The 21517-nt window shown below is 37.4% G+C and overlaps 1 protein-coding gene and 1 non-coding gene across 5 annotated transcripts in view; one reads left to right on the plus strand and one right to left on the minus strand.

Moving 5' to 3' along the window:
* Nucleotides 1–2078: 2078 nt before the first annotated feature.
* The window catches only part of SS18 (SS18 subunit of BAF chromatin remodeling complex), a 69111-nt gene continuing 49672 nt past the window's right edge, over nt 2079–21517 (minus strand). For 2 of the 4 annotated variants that reach the window (XM_056137904.1, XM_056137901.1), the window contains 6 exons: nt 16676–16843; nt 14793–14897; nt 11985–12077; nt 11158–11280; nt 9982–10115; nt 2079–3825 (listed from right to left, as the gene is read on the minus strand). In XM_056137904.1, the coding sequence (XP_055993879.1) occupies nt 3799–3825; nt 9982–10115; nt 11158–11280; nt 11985–12077; nt 14793–14897; nt 16676–16843 (650 nt within the window). In that variant the 3' untranslated portion in view covers nt 2079–3798. The remainder of the gene's footprint in view (nt 3826–9981; nt 10116–11157; nt 11281–11984; nt 12078–14792; nt 14898–16675; nt 16844–21517) is intronic. The other 2 variants (XM_056137902.1, XM_056137903.1) reach the window with 2 other exon arrangements.
* LOC130045636 (U6 spliceosomal RNA) lies at nt 10433–10539 on the plus strand. Its single transcript, XR_008795602.1, has one exon. It is a non-coding gene; the product is annotated as a U6 spliceosomal RNA (small nuclear RNA).

A 21517-nucleotide genomic window follows, 5' to 3' on the forward strand; every position in this document is an offset into this window, starting at 1 on the left:
TGTTACTGTTTTTGGCATATCGAATATGCCACGGGGAGCTTACCAGGCTCTGCCATGTGGACGGGATACTCTCGGTAGCTTGCTGGGCTCTCCGAGAGGGACCAAGGAATCGAACCCGAGTTGGTTGTGTGCAAGGGAAACACCCTAACCGCTGTGCTATCACTCTGCCCTCATTACCTCCCACAAAAGGTTTGTCAGATACTTTATGAATGCTTGGTTTTTGCAACAGCAAAAAAAAAAAAAAAAAAATAAGAACAGAACAGGGATTATTCAAAGTATTTTAAAGTTGCATGGAAGCAAAATTCCATTTTTAAGAAGAAAATAACCCTATGTTCTTATGTGTGTAAAATCAAGTTGAGAGAAATGTACAAACTGTTATTTTACAATATGAAAATTACAGAGAATGTTCATTTTCTCCCATCCAAATACTAACCAGGCCTGACCCTGCTTAGCTTCCGAGATCAGACGAGATTGGGCAAGTTCAGGGTGATATTTCTGGGGCTGGAGCAATAGCACAGCGGGTAGGGCGTTTACCTGGCATGCGGCCAACCTGGCTGACCCGAGTACGAGTCCTCTGCCCCTCTTGGAGGGCCCAGCAAGCTACCGTGAGTATCTCGGCCACACAGCAAAGCCTGGCAAGCTACCCGTGATGTATTCAATACGCCAAACACAGTAACAACAAGTCTCGCAATGGAGACATTACTGGGGCCACTGGAGCAAATCGATGAACAATGGGAGGATAGTGCTACAGTTCATTTTCTACATAATATATTTGTTCGTATTTAAGTTATTTAATGTTAATTGCTTTTGGGATTATAGAAAAGACAGTGTGTATAGATTTTTCAGACAGTTTCTACCTCATTTTCACTAAAATGAAAGCACAGAATTTCAGAAGCAGGAAGTGTCCCTAAAGTACAAAGTGTTTGAAAAAAAAATGCTATTTTTTAAAGCAGTGGTTTTCAATACTTTACACCTGCGGGTGGGCACCAATCAACTGACATCAGGTTGAAAACTACTGTTGTAGAGAGACGTCTAAAATAATTAAATGACAGTTTGTTTCAAATTATGGATTGGGTACAGACATCATGTGACTCACTATGAGTAACAATATGGTAAGTTCTATTATTAATACACAGGGCTCATTATGTACCACTTTCTCCAGACTGACATTTAAAAGATCCCACTAAAAACAAGGTGTCATCACAACTCTATACAGAATTATACTTATTCTCAATCAAACTAGCAGTTAAATATTGTCAAATGTTGCTCAGTTGCCTCACTGGTCTTTTAAGAAACATTTTTCCTCTTAAATTTTATAGGATAATTTCTTCATCATGACACATTTAACATTTTCTATGTTTCGTATGTGTGCCAAAGCCTCACACATGTCAGGCTGTCCTCTTTCTAACAATGACAGAGGCCCCATCATAATCCCTTTTGGTAAAAGAAAATTTTTGTCTTAAAATATATGTCCTATATGAGAATGTCAAATTTGGTAAATGTTACTGGTAAAGTTATTCTTACTAAGTATCAAAGGAATAAGGTAATTTTTGTCACCACCAATTAAAAACTTTTACGAAATAGGACTGTTATAAAACAATTAAACCTTGCAAATGCACTAGTCTCCAGGAACAAAGTCCTAGAGGAAATTCTGCTTATTAAAATTGCAATTTTAGTTTCCATTAAAAGGAGAATAAGACAACAGAAGATGGGTTGGCAAGACAAATTATTTCTTAATGTCAGTTGAGCTTATTTCAAATGAGATAACATATCTAAACCAGGTTGGGTTCAGTACAATTTTGTCTCCTCAACTCATTTATCTAATTCAGTCATCTTGATTATAGCCTCATGGACTTCATTTTCAGAAAAGAATTCTGTAACAAACAGCCCACACAACATGCTGATTACTGAACAGTTAATTCTAATTAACTTGGGCATGGCAAGAGAATTTTGATAAAGTCCTAGAATACAAAAATAGTCTGTTATACTGGACTAACTTATATAAAAAACCCACAGCATAGTCTCCAGACAAAACAACAGAGTCAAAGAGATCTAATTTAAAGAAACAAATGAGAAAATTAAAATCACAAATAATTTATTCTTCAGTTAGAGTTGATACCGTTTTAAATAGGAACAAAGTACACAGTGGTGGAAAATTGGCACAGAATCTGTAAGCATTTCAATCACAATAAGGCTGTCCATGTTTTATCTGTTCAAACCTGATACCCATTTTCAACTGACCAAGTTGAAAAAACTGATTCTGACCTTAAAACACACACTCTCTCATACACACACAGAAACACAATGAAATTCCTCCTTTTGATTACAATATGTTGAGAACAATGTATTTTGCTTATTCAAATTTATGGCATCTCTTCTGTTTATTTCCAGTTAGAGGTGGGAAAAAAATTGATTCAATTATAAAGAAAACATCTTATTCCCTGGGAATAGGCAACTGTGATGAAAATAGCAACTTACCTTTGGGCTAGTTGTTTTCAGTTTATGTTTAAATAGTTGTGGTTATAAACTTCTCAATATATGATTTCCTGCCAAATGCAACATCCCTGAATTTGGCTAGAATAATCAGGCACAGGGCAGTCTCAAATAATGATTAAATATGACATGCTAATAAATAAAGTGATCAAGAATGCAATCTCTATTTTTAATACAGATTAGAATAAACCTCAATAAGCATTTTCCTAAACATCTTTGTGTTATATTAATGAACATAAAAAAGATAAACTTATAAGTGCCCCATTATAAATGGTATTCTTCCACTTATAAAAGTTGAAATGATATATAAACTCTCCTGAACTATTTTCTAACACCGACCAATTATCCTCCAAATTTAAAAAATTACTGAATCAATGTTGATTCCTCTTTGATATCAATTATAAAATGCTTTAGTATTATTTACTAAGTTCACTGATTAATCAAACAAGGTGAATTAACGCTTCCCGTTTCAATTATTGCTATCTTGGGAGAGGATTACCACTTCATTTACATGAAAGTGTTACCATATTTTCAAATTCAACATGAAGTAATTCTTATTGCCTCACATTTTAAAACTATTATAAGTGACTTTATAAAAAAGGTTTATAATCCACAAAATTGGAAGGCTTTTTAAAAAATGTCTTTTTACTCAAAATTGTATCACAGTGCCCTTGATCATCTAACAGATAAAGGGATCTAAATTTCCTCTAAAGAGCCTACCAGTGGACATATGGTGTGCTTTGTCTTTCCCCTCACCTCTGTCTTTATAATACACCATTTTGAGACCAACACAAGCATCCACCATGCTCCAATCTACGTTAACAGATGATTCTGTCCAGTGCGTAGTAGTGTACCGCCTTGCATATTCACCACAAGAAATAAACATAATATACAAAATATTGCTGTTGTAAAAAGTGTACATTTCCCTCTTCCCCTTACAAAAGAATCTGTGGAAAAGTATTAAATTCTCTTAACCTTCATAAACATACAAAGCTGAACACCTTTCAGTCTGTAACAGTCCATTTGAAACAGTTTCGAAATCACTGCAAATTGGTTATGTCACTGTATTTTCTGTCCAATGTTGCCATCTAGAGTAGAAATGTGAAATCAAGAGTATTTTTTGAGCTACTAAAACCTTTAGGTCTAAGCCACAAAGGCTGCTTCCTGCTGAAACAGCCTCTTATCCACAAGGTTTCTTCAAAAATTAGATGGAATGGAAGGATCTCTTCACAAGGAGGTGTCCACAGTGCTGAGGTGACAATATGGCTGCTAACAGATACTGGCTACTGGAATGTAAGTACTTTCTCACTGCTGGTAATTTCCATATTGTCCCTAAAAGATAAATATAACAACTAATTAGGTAACCATCTAACCACAGCTTGACCACAAAAATTCAGCATAAAAAAAAGTATAAATAAATCTTATTCTCATACTACAAAGGAAACCTATTCTACCAAGAACAAGTTTTTATATAGTATAGTACAGTATCTCTGGTACATTCCACTGCACATGGAGTTCAGAGTGTAAAACATATAATTTTTGTTTTTGTAATTTTGTATATTTTGAGCACAATCTGTCACTACAGTGTGACTCCAGTGTTTGGTGGATTTTTGTTGGACAAAACTGATCAAGAATGAGTGAGAAGTTCTAATTTCAAATTCTGGTATTGTACATACTGTTGTGTAAATCATGTTAGTGTAACAAATTTGAAATTATTTAACTTATTGTAATTATTATTATTAATCAATACCAAGGTTATTTAGGTGGGAAGTGGTGATGACTAAAAAGAACTACTAGGAGATGAAGGGGAGTCTTCTATCCAATTTAAAGATTTTGAGCCTTTCCCTATGTAAACGAAGTATCAGCAAAAGTATTCAGACAGGTAGCTGTTACATACAAATCAAGAAAAGTGTGCTTTCTTTTCCTTCTTTTTAATAAGGCAGACTAAAAGGCTGACAGGAGACGAGAGAAGAAGTATTTCATGCTTTTTATACCTTCTATAAAAATAGCTTGCCGGGCTCTCCAAGAGGAGCGAAGGAATTCAACCTGGCTCGGCCAGGCTGGCTGCGCGCAAGGCAAACCCCTACCGCTGTGCTATCGCTCCAGGGATGACTCCAAGGCTGGAGTGATAGCACAGTGGTAGGGCACTTACCTTGCACGCAGCCAGTCCGCCCGGCGAGCCGGGTTTGATTCCTTCGCCCCTCTCAGAGAGCCTGGCAAGCTACCGAGAGTATTCAATATGCCAAACACAGTAACAAAAAGTCTCACAATGGAGACGTTTCTGGGCCCGCTCGAGCAAATCGATGAACAACAGGAGGACAGTGTTATAAAAATAAAAAAATAGGTGGGGCTGGAGAGATAGAACAGAGAGGAGGGCGTTTGCCTTGCACGTGGCCGACCCAGGTTCGATTTCCTGAATCCTATATGGTCCCCTGAGCAGCGCCAGGAGTAACTCCTGAGTGAAGAGCCAGGAGTAACCCCTGTGCATCCCCGGGTGTGACACAAAAAGCAAAAAATAAATAAATAATAAAATTTAAAAAAAGGTAATGAGTGATGTATAGCAAAATTCAACAAGTTAAGTAATGTCTAATATACAACTGCTAACACCAGCAGTTAGAGAAGGACTTCTCAAAAACAGAAGACAGGAGAAAAAATAGGTTTATTGAAATACATATGTGTTTTTTAATTTAAAACTTGTTAAATATGTATATATTTGTTGATGATGTTGTTTTGCGGCCATACCCAGCGCTGTTCAAGGCTTCTCCTGGATCTCTGCTTGGGGGATGCCTCTGGCAGTGCTGGGGGCCATATGCTACAAGGGATCCAACCTGGGAATTTTGTGTGCAAACATGCTTCACATGCTCTCAGCCTATTGAGCTAGCTCACTGTCCCAAACTCTTTTAAATATTTAAAGATACTCATAAAAGCATGTACCTTCCAAATACAGTATTCACTGGAAGCACATAAGCAACTATTTTGTCTAAATTTCCCCCTCCAAATCACAATAATTATATTGCATCAGAAAGCATTTGAAAACAAAAGTATTTCTGTATCATAAGAAACTCTACCTGGGGCTGGAGTGATAGCACAGTGGGTAGGGCGTTTGTCTTGAGCGCGGCCCAACCCAGGTTCGATTCCCAGCATCCCATATGGTCCCCCAAGCACGGCCAGGAGTAATTCCTGAGTGCATGAACCAGGAGTAACCCCTAAGCAGCACCGGGTGTGACCCCCCCCCAAAAAAGAAACTAAACCCTAAAGTTTACATTTTCACAAAAATAGTAGTCAAAAATGTGCTGAATTAGCAAAACAGAAATATAAAGGTATGTAAAACATACTTTACATAGTTATATTCAGCAAAATTCAAAGTCAATGCTCATCTTAAAATATTCATAAGGGAACGAGGAGATGGCTCACAGTACTTGAGCATCTGTCTCTTGGGAGCTCTATTTTGATTTCTGGTACCACATGGTGGCGTTAAGCACCTCTGGGAGTGACCCCAAAGCATCAATTTAGAAGCAGCCCCCATACCACCAAGTGACAAAAATAAGTAAATAATATGTATGGGTAAAATATCAAATCTAGGATTTGTTTTAAAATAATTTAAAAAAAAAACTGCATTGGTGGGGGGCAATGTAAAAAAAGAGCAAAATGTTGGTAATTACTGAATTAGGTCGCAGGGTACACAGAAAGTTATTATAAAGATTCCTAAATACAAAGTTAAGAGCAATGGAGTGATGGCTTAGTATTAGAAACTTACTGCTACATTACCTAAATAATAAAACTGAGTTTAACTCCCAACTTTTTGTTTGTCTTTTTGGATCACATCTGGTGATGCTTAAGGATTACTCCTGGCTCTGCCCCTGAGGAATTACCCCTGATGGCACTCAGGGCACATATGAGATGCCGGGGATTGAACCGAGTCAGCCTCATGCAAGGCAAATACCCTGTCCGCTGTACTATCACTCCAGCGCCTCCAACTTTTTTTTAGCAAGGGCGGGGGGGAGGGCATACCTAATGATACTCAGGGATTATTCCTAACTGTGCTCAGGAAATACTTCTGGTGGTACTTGGGGAACCAAATGGATCAAACTCAGTCAGTAGTGTACAAGGCAAGTGCTACATGTCTGGCCCCCAGTTATATTAACTTTATACTTTAGTCCAAAAATGTTGCTCAAGACTATTATTTTTACCTATAATATAAAATAATCTAGATTTGGATATCAACTTTCCTTCTGCACAATTCTTACCTCATTTGCTTGTTAGAACATTTAACAACAGACATGAGAAAGGGCTTCTTAAGCTATAAAGAATTACAAAGCAAGTCTAATGTTAAAGGGAAATACCCCACTTCCAGCAATTTTAAAGTATTAATGATGAATTGCACATATTATGAATGATATGAAAGCAAAACAGTTAAGAGTTGCTTATAATTAATACGACAGTAACTACATCTTTCCCATGTGCCAAATACTGAAAAGTACCTGGCACATAAGATTCTTCAATAATATATGCCAAATTTAGGGTCAGAGAAATAATAGTACAGTGGGTAAGGTGTTTGCCCTGTGTGTTAACTGACCTGGGTTCAATTCCCAGCATTCCATATGGCCCCTGAAACACCACCAGGAGTGATTCCTGAGTGCAGAGACAGAAGTAACCCTGAGCACTGCCAGGAATGAGCCCAAAAATCAACGAACATTTATATATGTATTTAGTTCTTTAACTGTAACATTTGGCATATATATGGACAAACAGCATATACTCATATACTCACCACAAAAAATATTTGAAAAATGTACTTTATTTGTGACTCTTATCAAAGACTCATGAATAAAGTACAATTACAGAAGTTCTGTAAAAATACAAAAATGAAAAGCCTAACACAATTTACATAATAAATAAGAGATGTGGGATCTTAATTAAAGCAGCAAAATAGCAAAATTTAAATAGTAGAGAAAAAAAGAAAAGAAGGCAATTCAAATAGAAAAATTAGTTATATCAACGGAATAAAGGAAAAACAGTTATAGAATGTGTATAGAAGTAAAAATGAATATATAATAATAAAAGTAAAACTATTTGATAGAGTCTGAAATAATAGAAATAAGACCTGGTTGGAAGTTTGCCACAAAGGAGGGCGGGAGATTGTGGGTTGTGAGGGTGGGGAGTGCATTTAAGACAGAGAAGGAACAACCATGACAAAGACAGTTGAAAATGATCACTCTGAACAGGAACTGAGTGCTGATAGGAGGTAAACATGATAACCCCTCAATAATAGGATTGAAAATGATAGTCCCTAAAAGGAAAGGGGGGGGGGGGCGGAGAGCACGAGAGAGCAAGAGAGAGAGAGTGAGAACGAGCAGCTGCAGAGGGAGGTTGTGGTGTGGTGTGGGGGGAACAGGAGGAGACTGCAAACACTGGTGCGAGTGGTGAGAAATGCACACTGGTGAAGGGACAGGTAAGAACTGCTTTAATGGCTATGGTGTGTGTGGGTGCGGGTGTGGGTGTGGAGGAGGGTCAGGAAGGAAACTGGAGACACTGGTGCCAGTGGTAGGAAATGCACAATGGTGAAGGGACTGGTGAGAAATGCTTTAATATGCTGCTATGTGAATGGATCTAGAGAGATCATGCTGAATAAAATAAGAGGGAGACAGACTGCAAGATATAAAACAACATAGTCGGGGAAGAACACATGCCCAAAGGCAACAGAAATGAGGCACATGAGAACTGGACTTGGGTAGGAAGCTTGTTGATTTAGGGAAGGGTAGGAAAGGACAGGGAAGACAATACTCCAACAATGAGAATCTGCCCCGTGCGAGGCGTTCATCCGTATCCCAAGCGTTGTGGCCCTGCGTTTCCAGTTGCTTGGCCACCCACATTCCCTGCCATCAGAGCCAAGCCAGTTGTAGCAGGAAGCTGCTTCCTGCCCCTTGAATACCAGGCAATTCCCTGGTGCAATCCCCAATGTCGCAGGCAAATCATTGCAATTAGTGTTCAGTTCTATTTGAAAGTAAACTCTGAGAACAGGAAGGAAGGGAGGGAGGGAGGGAGGGAGGGAGGGAGGGAGGGAGGGAGGGAAGGAGGGAAGGGAGGGAGGGAGGGAAGGACAGACGGAGGGAGAGAGGGAAGGAGGGAGGGAGGGAGTCTGTGGAGGAGAAAGGGATGTTGAAAGGTGGTAAAGGAGTTAAGCATGAAACCCTATCAATAATAGTACATAAAGCACTGTCTAGAATTTATACCAAAGTGCCTGTCATAGAGGCAGGCTGGGGGATGATGGGGGGCAGCATGGGGCAGTGGGAGAGACAGGAAAAAAGAATTGAGGGCTATAGACAGTGGTGAAGGGATTGGTGCTGGAACACTGTATGTCTGAAACCCTGAAAAACTTTGTAATTCATAGTGACTAAAGAAATTTGAAAAACAAAACAACAACAAAGAAACAAGGGCTACAACGAAAAGGCAGCTAACTGAATGGGAGAAAAAGTTTGCATTTAACACATCAGAAAAAGAATACCCAGGGGCTGGAGCAAGAGTGGGCAGTGGGCAGAGCGTTTGCCTTGTACATGGCTGACATGGGTTTGATTCCTGGCACCCTATATGGTTCCCCAAGCCCACCAGGAACGTGATCTCTGCGCCCAAAGCCAGGAGTAAGCCCTAAGCACAGCCAACTGCAGCCCCCAAACAAAAAACAAATTGGAATCCAGAATGGCAAGGGGTGGAAAGTTAAATTGAGAGAGCGGAGACCATAATGGAGAGAAACAGAAACTGGTGAAGGTGTGGTGCTGGAACACTGTATGCAAGAAACACGACCATCAGCAACGCTGTAGGTGGGCAAGGCAAGCCCTGCACGAAGCCAATCGGACTGGATTCCTAGCAGTGCAGATGGGTGACCAGTGATCCCTGAGCAAAGCCAGAGGTAAGCCCTGAGCACAGCTATAGCCCAGAAACCCCAAAGAAACTTCCAACATAATAAATAATTTTCACAATTAGTATTAGTAAAATGACTAATAATACAATAACTAACGTAGAATATTAAATCTGAGTTTATTATAAAAAGAAGAAAATTAAAAGGCAGGGAGATGCCTTAAAAGGCCATAGAATATATGTGTATGAGTCGTATGTGGTAGCCCCAGATTCATATCCGGTATTGCATGGTCCCCTGAGCACTGTGACAGGAGCGGTCCCCAGCACCACTAGGTTTGGCCTATAAATGAAAAGAAGTTAAATCAAGAGAATACTGTAGACACAAGGATGAGACACACCTTTACATACCTGAAAAAACAAAGAAAGGTAACTAATACTTGGTTTGGACAGGTAATATGACAGGAGCGAACAAAAAAAGTGGTTTACATTTAAAGAGAAGAGTATCATGGAGGGAAAGTAACCACAGTGGATATGCTAAAGATGAAAGTTAGTAAGAGCACTAAAATGTTCCAGAATGATGACAGACTCTTCAGCAATAAAGAAGAAGTGGCCATAATTGGTCAAGTAAGTTACCTGGTCATATCCATAAGGCCTCTGCTGTGGTGGCTGTGGTGGTCCAGGCTGTGTTGGTCTATACCCACCATACTGCTGACCTTGTCCCTGTGGGTAATTAGGATACTGAGGACCTGGACCGCCCTGTGAAGGACCTGCAAAACAAGTAACACAAACAAAAGTGCATACTAAAATATACTACTTAGACTTCTAGAATGGGTTTAGAACGAGATATTCCTATAATTTTATGTGTACAATATCATTGTGTAATTTACATAAACTAAAAATAGTCTGAAACATTGATAAACTCAAATAAAATTTTAGAAATAAAAGTCCAATGATTAGCAGAGTGAAAACACTGAGAGAACAACACCATCAAGTGTTTTGGGTTCATGATAACTACCATATTATATAAAAGTCATGAAAATTTGTAAGTCAAAAAGGGTAAAAGACACTCAAGAATTCTAAAGCAGTGCTGGCTTCGGCAGCACATATACTAAAATTGGAACGATACAGAGAAGATTAGCATGGCCCCTGCGCAAGGATGACACGCGAATTCATGAAGCGTTCCATATTTTTATAAATAAATAAAATTATGAAAAAAAAAAGTAAGGTGGAGTTCATGCCCAATTCAATCAGCAAATCAGTGGCTGAATAAATAGCAGTACTCCTACATAAAAAAAAAATAGAATTATAAAGCAAATGGAATACTATGTAACTTGTTAGAAAAGATGAAGTCATGAAACTTACATACAAGTGGTACTGCATGGAAAGTATCATGCTAAGCGAAATGAGTCAGAAAGAGAGGGACAGAAAGATTGCATTCATCTGGGGAACATAAATAACAAAATAGGAGACTAACACCCAAGAATAGCGAAGATAAGTACCAGGAGGTTTACTCGATGGCTTGGAGGCCAGTCACACATGCTAGGGGAAAAGGCAGCTCAGACAGAGAAGGGAGCACCAAATAAAGGGTGTTGGGAAGATCCGCTCAGGATCTTGTGAAAGAAGTTACTCCGTTTCAACATGTTCCTCCAGAAACATTTAAAATAAATAACCTACTAATGGTGTGGGCTGAAACTGTGAATTTTCAAAAATGATAAAACAAAACAAACAAACAAAAAACACTTCCCAAATTCACATCCAAAATCGTCATATTTATTTTGGAGACACACACAAAGTGTAGTGACACATTACCGTAGCCCTGCTGCTGTCCTGGATAGCCTTGCTGGCCTGGGTACTGCTGCTGCTGCGGTGGATAGCCCTGCTGAGGAGGTGGTCCTTGGTAGGCGTCCTGCTGCTGTCCATACTGGGAGTTTCCTACAGGATAATTGGAGAAGAGGGGACAAAAACTGAAAGATTTACTTAATTAAGTTTCTCCTCTAAGACCATAGCCAACAACACAAGAACGAAATAAAATGCCATATTGATTTTTAAAAGTTAACAAAACAAAGAAAAAGAACTCAAACCAAACAGAAGGGTTTCGGCCAAACAAACTGCAGTTAAAGCCAATTTTGCAAGGTTGAACTGCAGCATTTTCAGCGTCTCTGCCATACGAGCATTACATTTACTGGAACATCACAGTCATAAGATCATGACTATGCTAAATAAAATAAAAAAGACAAAATTAAAGACAGCTACAAGAGCACACACTAGCTACACAAGATCAGCAAGCTGTTTCCTAAAGGCACTAGACTTATATGTAAAATTATACAGATGTAAACACACACAAGAAAAAAATTGAACTGATGGATTTATATTCAAATAGAAATTTCCTCTGAGGAAAAAAAATTAATTTTAAATGTTTTAGCTTTTTTGTTATTATAAATGGCAAGTCATAGTTATACATTTTAAATATTTATAAGGAAATTATTTTGATTGTTCTGGGTTCCCTGTAAGTTTCAAGATAGCCAGCAACTAGTATTCTACAAGAGCTTTGCATGGATAGAAGTTGTCTTATGCAAGAATTTTCTTTCCTTTAGAAGGGGATATATACGTGTATGTGTGTGAAGGTATATAGATACCTCCTTCGTAGTAATGTTGTGAGGAATCCTCATAAGGCCTATCGTAGCCTTGTTCAGGATACGACGGTTGCTGATAACCGTAATCATTATGACCTACATCAATTCGACAAGAGACAGGAAGAAACGTTAATGGCCACTGAGTGAAAACCCTAAATATATTTAAACTTTCAGATAAAACTGAAAAAAAAAAGAAAGAAAAAGAAATGGAAATACATAAAAAAATAATTTCAATTGCATTAGCCAAATATTTACCATGTGACTGTTTTCATTTACGGTAACGTGCAAGTTTCTTAAAAGCAAAAAAACAGTAATTTTAGAAACATTACATTTTTTCTTAAATTCTGATACTCCTTATCAAAGGAGGGAAAAAAAACTCATTTTTCAATTCTTCAGAAAAAGAGAATGAAAGTATTTAGTTCTCTCACATGTAAATAACCTGAACAAAAGGAAGCAATTATATTTGTCAAATGCCAGTTCTGCTTGTGTCCAAGTCCACAGCACATGCTAAAAACAATGCAATATAAATGTTCCATAAGTGCTTTTCCCATGAAAAAAACTGAAACAAAACTTTCACATTCTATTACCTTGCACAAAGTATAAGTAAATCAAAGTATTTCCAGATGCAAAAATAACAGTGCTATCATCCTAAAAGTCATCATAAATATTTCCGAATTGTCATACATTCCATTTTCATAAAACTAATACTGCATTAAATACTAGAGTACAACAGTAGAGGCATAAAAAATTTTATCTGCAAGATGTCTAGTCTTAATGAAAATGAAAGCTCTAGTTTTGTATTTTAACCAAGTTGCAATAAGAAAACACAAGAATTAATTTTTAAGTTAGACAAAATCTAAATGTTTGAATATCTGATTAAGAAAATACAGTTATGGATAAATGTTAAATTCCATGATTTAGGACTCCAAGGTTCCTAAACTGAAAATATCTATGTTGATGGGAGATTCACAGTCCAATTATAGCCAGTTGATTGTCCTTGCAAACTTATTGGAGCAGTCATACCATTCATATTTTCTACAATTCTTTTTGTATCTTTTTCAATAGTTAAGACTATGACCAAATGTCCCAAAGAAATTAAAATATTTACTTTCTGGCCCTTTATAAAGTTTACAAAATAAAGTACATATTTTCTGACATAGTTATATGAACAGAAAGAGAATATACCAAAGGTTGTTTAAGAAAATAGATGTTTTAAAAGCAATCTCCTATACAAATATTAATACACTTATGCAAAATGTATGTTTTAAATTTAATGCAAATTTTAAAATGTTAATTCCCTGAAGTAATAAAATGAATTTACAGTAACCATAAAGTTCTTTTATTTATAAAAATATCTTATGTGTCTATTTTAAACATAAATATATTGTTATAACAATATAAATTTCACAGTCCTAAAAAGACCAAGGCCAAAATAACACTGGCAAATTCAACTCAACTATTTAAAATGTATTGTAAAAATTAAGCTAAACACAGTTTCCCACTGAATTTAACATGTTCAGCCTTCTGTGTGTGTATATTTATATATATATATATCTACATATATATATCTCCTAAAATTCTCTAGGTTTCTATCAAAAAAAACCCTTAATTTGTCTACAAAAGAAAGGAAAGAAAACCCAACATTCTGAAACATTTAGTGCAAGAAAATATGAAGGAAAAAAATTATTCTCTATCCAAAATCCAGACCACCCCTTATCATCTTATGGTCTCTATCCAGACCATCCCTTATCATCTCTATCATTAGCACATATTACACCAAAATTCTATATTAGGGTTTTTGACTCTGACAGAGTCAAAACTCAGGCAGAGCCTGCATAGGAAAAATCTAATAGACAACCTTTATACCTAGGAAAGGAAAAGATGGAAAACATGATTTCTTAAACACATCAAACTTCTAGTCAATGGTCCAAAATCTTACGTTTTGAAGTTCTTACTTTCAAGTTTCTGTTAAGTAATTTATTTACCGTAAATACAAAAGGAAGCCTTCGCTATAATAAATGAAGATGTTGGCAAATGCATTATAACAAAAACAAATTGTTTTGTAATGTGAATGACCACCTCAAGTTAACCCGTTTTTCTTGAGCACTGCATCAGTTTTAAATATAGTGAAAAACTGTGACACCTGTAAGTGAAAGTCTACTTGTAGCATGGTACATCATTACTACTTTTTCCTAAGCTTTCTTCTGAGTACAAAAATAATTAAGATTAAACTAAATAAAATTAAAATCTAGTTTAGAAATGCTTTTTCTATTTTACTAATGCTAAATTGACTATATTTCAGATATATTACAGGATATCAGTCTCCAAAATTCTTTTAAATGCAAATGCTTATAACATAAAAAACCATAGTTCTTTAAGAAGTATGCAGCATTAACATGGTAAAACTTGTAAAATTAATCAAGAACTTTATTCTTTACACAGTGTACAGAAGTGAACTAATGGGTAAACTTTATGATATGTGGATTATCTCAATAAAAATGTTTTTAAAAAGTCAATGACTAACATCTGCTTTGGTTCAAGTTCCAAATATTAAAGGATTATCCTCTTTTAGGTAACAAAGTATTCCAATAATAGAACGATTCCTGCTGGTAAGATGGAAGAACCAAAGTGTACTTTGCAATACAATACAAACTAATGTTGTCATTGGTACTTTAGATTACTAGAGTGTTCCTAAACTCAGAAGAAACACAATGCTGGTTTCTTCATCCCTTATTAAAATGTTCTGAATATCTATCTATATTACTACTGGACAGGGATAGAAAATGGGAAGTTAACATTAGGAAAAATTACCATCAGGGTAATATTGCTGGTTCATGCCTTCTGGAGGACCTTGTCCACCATGACTGTATTGGTCCCCATAATAGTCTTCCTGGCCTGAGTACTGCTGTGGTGGGCCTGAAAAACCACAACCAGTCAAGACATAAATAATTTGTTCTCTAAGTTATCAAAGGTTTTCTTTCTAAATTGATGTAATGAGTGATTATTTTTCAACTATAGAATCCTCTCCCATGCTTTGCCATTTCAAATACTTAATAAGCTTTATCTTTACCACAAAAAATAACATAGAAACACTACACACATTTTACAAAAATTAAAGTTAAGAACACACAGCCATTGTCAAAAAAATACCAACTTAAAAAAAAAAAGCACTGGCTCCTGATAAAATTTCAAATAAAAATTAATTTCCTTTCAACTCAGATATTAGAAGTTTGAAATAAAATTAGGTTTTGACAAAATGTGGAGTTATCTAAACTGAAAGAAAACTTCTCAAAAACAAAGCATTATTTTCTGCTGCAAATTAGTGAGCACTTGGTATAATCTTTTGTGAAGTAACCTCTTGTGCATTCAAAAAGCATGGGTGCATAATGCATGCATTTGGTGCCAAGAACTGCTTCCCCAGGCTGACCAACGGTGACAGAAGGATAAACAGAGGATGGAGGAATGGGGAACAGGGTACAGGGGCCAAAGGCTGCTTGGTAGTCAGGAACCCTTTCTCTTCCTCTCTTCTCCCTACTTCTCTCGAACAGCGTAGTTACTTCTCTCTCCCTCCCTTCTTTCTCTCTTATAGCATATTTATATAAAGATCGTGATGGTGAGGGTACATATAGCTGATATTAAACATTATCATAACAATAAACAGATGTAAAGCCCTTCCTTCAGGGGGAGTTCTTCTAGGAGATTAACTCTGGAACAAAATCTCATCTCGGGGTTCAGCACTCTTGATTACTAGGGAGATCCGCCGAAGGGTGGAATTCCATCTGAAGACATATATTGCTTTCTCCTTTCCTTAGCTAGTAATCCATTTAAACAATCAGACTGAATACTAATATTTCTAGCTATTCTGTATGCACACAGTAAGCGATTCTATGAAGCTTAAAGGGTGGCTCTTCCTGGGGAAGAACCTATATATCACTATATATCCCAGACTACATACCTCAGGCCAGGTTAGTCTTTCCCGACCCCCAAAAGGTTATTTCTTTTTAGTAGTTACTCTTATCCAGTTACTTCTTTTTGGGTCAGGACAGAGTTTGTTCCATGATCGCGCCCTTAACTTATTATACTTCTTATATTTCTTAGCCTGTCCCTTTTCAATGCCAAGGCAGTTTACAGCTTGCCCTGGGTCCATCCTGGTCCCTCACTAGGACCCTCCTTTTGGGGGTATTAGGAAGTAAGGGCAACTGAGGCTTAAGTCAAGGAAATATGATGGATGCCCAGGAGTAAGTATTAGTGAGTGAACTGACTCCCATGTTACAAAAACACTGTATCAACTGTCTTCCTGTGTCTATACAAAAAGAACATTGCTAAACCTTGCAAAAGACAGAGAGGAAAGAGAAAAGCAACATAGGAGTAGGAGTGCCTGATGGAGCTGCATGTGCCTTAAGAGCACTGTAGTGGGAATAACTCAATAACCCTAAGCTCCCTGCAGGAGGAGCAAGGGCAAACTAATGTCATCCAACATCTCCTGCCAAAAAAGAGTAGATAGCAGTTAGTTGTATAACAGGAAATTCCTATCTACTCCAAGTCTTTCGTGCCTCCTATATCCACTACATTTTAGGGAAAACATTTTTTTAACAATCAAAAACAAAATGACCTGACTCTGTCCTGACAAAAAGTTCGTTAAAATTCAAAGCCTTTCCACTACTGCCATTTAAATTTTCCAAATGGAATCTTACCCTGCTGTGGTGGTCTGTAAGGAGGAATCTGTCTCTGACCCATCATATGATTGCCTTGGTTCACTTGACCCATCATTCCCATAGGTGGCTGCTGGCCTTGGTAATGCTGCCCACCTCCCTGTGGCATATTGTATTGCTGAGAAGGAGGCTGCTGATGCATCATTGGACCTGAAAAGAGACAAAACATTACAAACAAAATATTTTTTTTAATTTGAGCTAACATTAAGCTGTGCTCAGGGTTCAACTACTGATGGTGCTCAGGGGACCATACATTGTGTCTAGAATTAAATCAAGGTCCACTGCAGGCAAGATAAGCTCCTCTCATTAAGTCCTGTTCAATCCCTAACACCACAGAGAATCTTCTAAGCATTGCCAGGAGTGATCCCTGAACACAGAACCAGAAGCCCTGAGCACAACAGCTAAATGTGGCCCCAAAACAAAAATGATACTTTTGCATACAATTTTTAAAAAATTTTAAAAACAATTTATCATCATAAATTCTCAAACATATTGTTCATTAAAATAAATTTTAACATCAAGTATGAATAACAAAGCTTTTGAGTTACTGAATAAATATACCTAAAATAATTTAAAACAAAAGATGGCAAGCAATTTATGGAACCTGGTATAAAACCCGCTGGAAAAGCATTCTAGTTAATTTTTTAAAAAACCAAGTAGACAGCTGGAGACCTGGCTCACAGACCAAATGCATGCCTGGCCCACAGGAGCTCGCATCTGAGCCCAGCACTGCTAACAGCCCCTAGATATGGGTTATGGACCCAAAACAAAAAGGAACAAAAAGATACAACATATGAAAATCATGACGCATATATTTTTCATTATTTACTATATATCTCTGCACCATCTGTCAAGGAAAGACAGAATCCTTATGCTATACCAGAAAACACACCAAAACAAAGCAAACTTTACAAAATCACACAGAACAGAAGTAAAATAGGGGGTAGAAAGGAGGGAGAGGTTTTCCAAATATCCATTTTCTAAGCTTTTTCAATATTCACCATGTAATGAGAGATAAGGAAACTACTTATTTAAAAAAAAACCTGTATTAATAGAATTTCACAATCTTAGTTTAATGACGAAATTTTAAAGTCATTTTCTCATACCAACTAGCGATAGTACTTCTTAAAAAGTCTAATGTGATCAACCAAAGTTCTGTTCTCAACATGGAATATGATCTCTAGGGTACCACTAGAAGTGATATCTGAGCACAGATTCAGGAATAAGACCTACACAATTGCCAATTACCACCACACCCCCCCAAAAAAAAGAAACCCAAATAACTATTCTTATACACAATCAAAAATTAGCTACGAAAAGAACTGCAATGGGCCATGGCCTTAGAAATAAGAACTATGCAAGTTCCAAACTGAACAACAGTTAGTATAGCCAAAACACTGTAATATACACTGACAACAGTAAAAATGTATCATGTAAAGTGACAACTATAAAGATCTCTGCCATCAAACAACAAAATTATCTCCTCAGTATCACTGGTCAAATTATGATATGAGGGCCTCATTGCCCCCCCTCCCACCATGGTATTTGTCAACACCTAGCAGCACTCAGGGACTACTCCCAGCTCAGTGCTCAGGGGTCATTCCCTCACTGGGAGGATAATCAAGCAATGCTGGGGACTGAATCCAGGTCTCCCACATGCAAAGTATACTCTCAGTTTGCTGAGTTCTCTCTCCGGTCCAGGGAGCTCATTATTTTATCATTACAAACTATTACTGTCTCAGAAATATTTATGAGTCATCCTATACTTTCTGCTTAAATAAGCTTCATATTCCTCCCTTTATTAATATGAGAACAAATTAAGAAGAAAATATAAGAGCAAAGGATTGGAGAATTTAGAAAAGTTTTACATGCAAAATTGCCTAGATGAGCCAAAACCCAGTATTTAAACAAAAATTAAAATAGAACAAGCCCAGCTCATTAAATATATTGCTGATCTACAATAACAACCACACTGTGTAAGTAGAAAAATGTCAGCTCTATTCTAAGTTGAATGGTATTACCTGAAGTACTTTACAGAACTCTTTCCTCTATTTGTCTTCTTTTTGCCTTCTATTTTCATCATAAATGCAAGCCTTTCAAAAATTACTTTGAGACTTTTCTCTCAATAAAAAAAAAAACGAATCTTATTAGGTGGTTCAGAGGAGAGTGAAACAGAAGCTTCAAACAAAAACAAATTTAACTAAGGCTATAAAATTTTAAATATAAACTTTGTATATAAAGCATCCTAAAGACAGAAAAAAAATTTTTACAGAACCCCCAGTCAATACAACAGAAGGAGTAAAATTTTATTTCAAGAAGAGAGATTTCTTCAGGGCTGGAATGATAGCACAGAGGGTAGGGCATTTGCCTTGCACGCAGCCAACCCGGTTTCGAATCCCTGCATCCCATATGGTTCCCTGAGCACCACAAGGAGTACTTCCTGAGTCCAGGAGTAACCCTCGTGCATTGCTGGTGTGACCCAAAAAGCAAAAAAAAAAAAAAAAAAAAAAAAAAATTTTCACTAGCAAACTGAATACTAGCAATTATTTAATAGAATTGGGCACTCAAGTAATTTATTTTCAATAAATGAAGATTCTGCCTATTCTTCTCTGACAATAATCAACACCTCTTGCCTAACAGAAGGTGACAATAAAACTAAAGTATATAATAAGCACTGGAACCATAATTTAAAATAAGGTAAAAAGCAAAAAGTTACCATTTCGAAGGAAATCTAATAATGTATAATAACATTTTTTTTAACTTTGTTCTAAAGGAAAAAAATAATTCTACTTAAGCCCTATATAAGACCATGGTACCTGTACTTTATTTTTGGGGACAGGCAACAGTTCCAATCCCAAAGAGCTCAATCACCACCCTTCTCTTATTCTGTCACTTCTCTCCTTTGAGGATCCTCAACATCATTCAGCAGTAAGTCTAAAGCCACACAGTGTACTGCCCCCATTGCCCCTTACATCCAAGACCTCTGGAAGAACTTGGCAACTGCATGTTGCCCCTGGCTCCTTGCTCCGCCCCTCCCCCCGCCCCCAGGTCAGAAACTTTACTGCCTAGCTCTACTCCCTGCGCTCATCCCCACAACCCTAAGCCCCCCTCAGAGTATGCCATGGGGAGAACTTTGGCTCCGCCCACTTGTTCAGACCTTTGTAGGTTGTGGCTGGTTTCCCAAAACCCTCAAACCTTAAGGCACACAAACCATCCTATTCTCACAAACTCCTGCTGTAAATTCTCAGACTCTAGCAGCACCAAAAAAGCACTATTTGAAAAGCAGTTAGTTAGGCACAGCTGCCCATTCCCAGCACCAGCCAGAGACAACCCTTGTCAATGGTAAATATAGCACTTAAGACAAAGAGAAAACATAAGAAAAGAGATGTCAACAGACATCAAAAACCCAGGACAACAAAAACCCAGGGGAGTACTCCAACACATCAGGCCTGTAATCTGCCTTAAGTCTTTAGGACAACAATATCAATGTCCAGTGACTTGAAAGTAACATTTGAGGAGAAAATTAGTAAACTAGAAGACAGTCTGATGTAAAAAATTGAAAAAATTATTCAAACAGAAGAAATTCAAAAATGAGGTGACAAGTCTTAAAATATGGTAGAAAACAAAAATCGTATCAGTACACTTAAAAATACAGTTAACAACTCAAGCAAGAAAGAGGAAATAGAAAAACTGAGAAAAAACAACAACAAAGAATGGGGCTGGAGCAATAGCACAGTGGGTAGGACGTTTGCCCTGCACGCGGTCGACCCGGGTTCGATTCCCAGCATCCCATATGGTCCCCTGAGCACCGCTAGGAGGGATTCCTGAGCGCAAAGCCAGGAGTAACCCCTGAACATCGCCGGGTGTGACCCAAAAAGCAAAACAACAACAACAACAAAGAAACAAAGAAATTACTGAAATGCCAAGAGGAACAAATTCACACTCATTAAAAAAAATTCCAGCAGAAGACGGAGGGAGAGAAGTAAGACTTAGTTGGAGAAATGTCACTGCCACTGTCCTCCCGTTTTTCATCGATTTGCTCAAACGGACCCAGTAATGTCTCCATTGTGAGATTTGTTGTTACTGTGTTTGGTATATCGAATATGTCACGGGCAGCTTGCCAGGCTTTGCCATGCAGGTGAGATACTCTCGGTAGCTTGCCGGGCTCTCCGAGAGGGGCGGAGGAATAAAACCAGGGTCAACAGTTTTGGCTGCGTGCAAGGCAAACACCCTACCTGCTGTGCTATCGCTCCAGCCCATTGGAGAAATAATTAGTGAGAATTTCCCCAACTTGAAGGGCAAGTTGGGAGCAATGATCTAAAAGGTCCAAAGAGTGTCAAACTGAGTAAAGCCAAACTAAAGACCAATAGCCTGTAATCAAAGTGGCAAGAACCAAAGTCAGAAGCAAAGCCTTACCTACAAGGGAAAAAGTATCAGTAGCAGATCTCTCTAGCAAAACTCTACCAACAAGAGTGTGATAATCTACACAAAAAACTTGAAAAAAAAATCCCCCAATCAAGAATCAAATCATAATTTCCCCTGTGTAATATCTCACATGATAATAGTTCTATATATCTATATATCTATCACTTTTCAGTCACTATTCAATATTATCTGTTTTTTTAATGACTCAATCTCAAATTCTATTGTGGGTTTTATTTGAAGGCTTACAAACTCAAATATCCTACTATATATTCATTTAAAATGAGTGAGATTATTTAACTAAAACATACATACTATACTGCAGCTAGAAGAAACTTACCTCAGTTTCCTTAGAAAACAGAGTAAGGTGGGGCCAAGAGATAGTACAGCGGGCAAGGTGTT

The sequence above is a fragment of the Sorex fumeus genome, unplaced genomic scaffold, assembly GCF_029834395.1.
Source record: "Sorex fumeus unplaced genomic scaffold, SorFum_2.1 ptg000128l, whole genome shotgun sequence".
NCBI lineage: Eukaryota > Metazoa > Chordata > Mammalia > Eulipotyphla > Soricidae > Sorex > Sorex fumeus.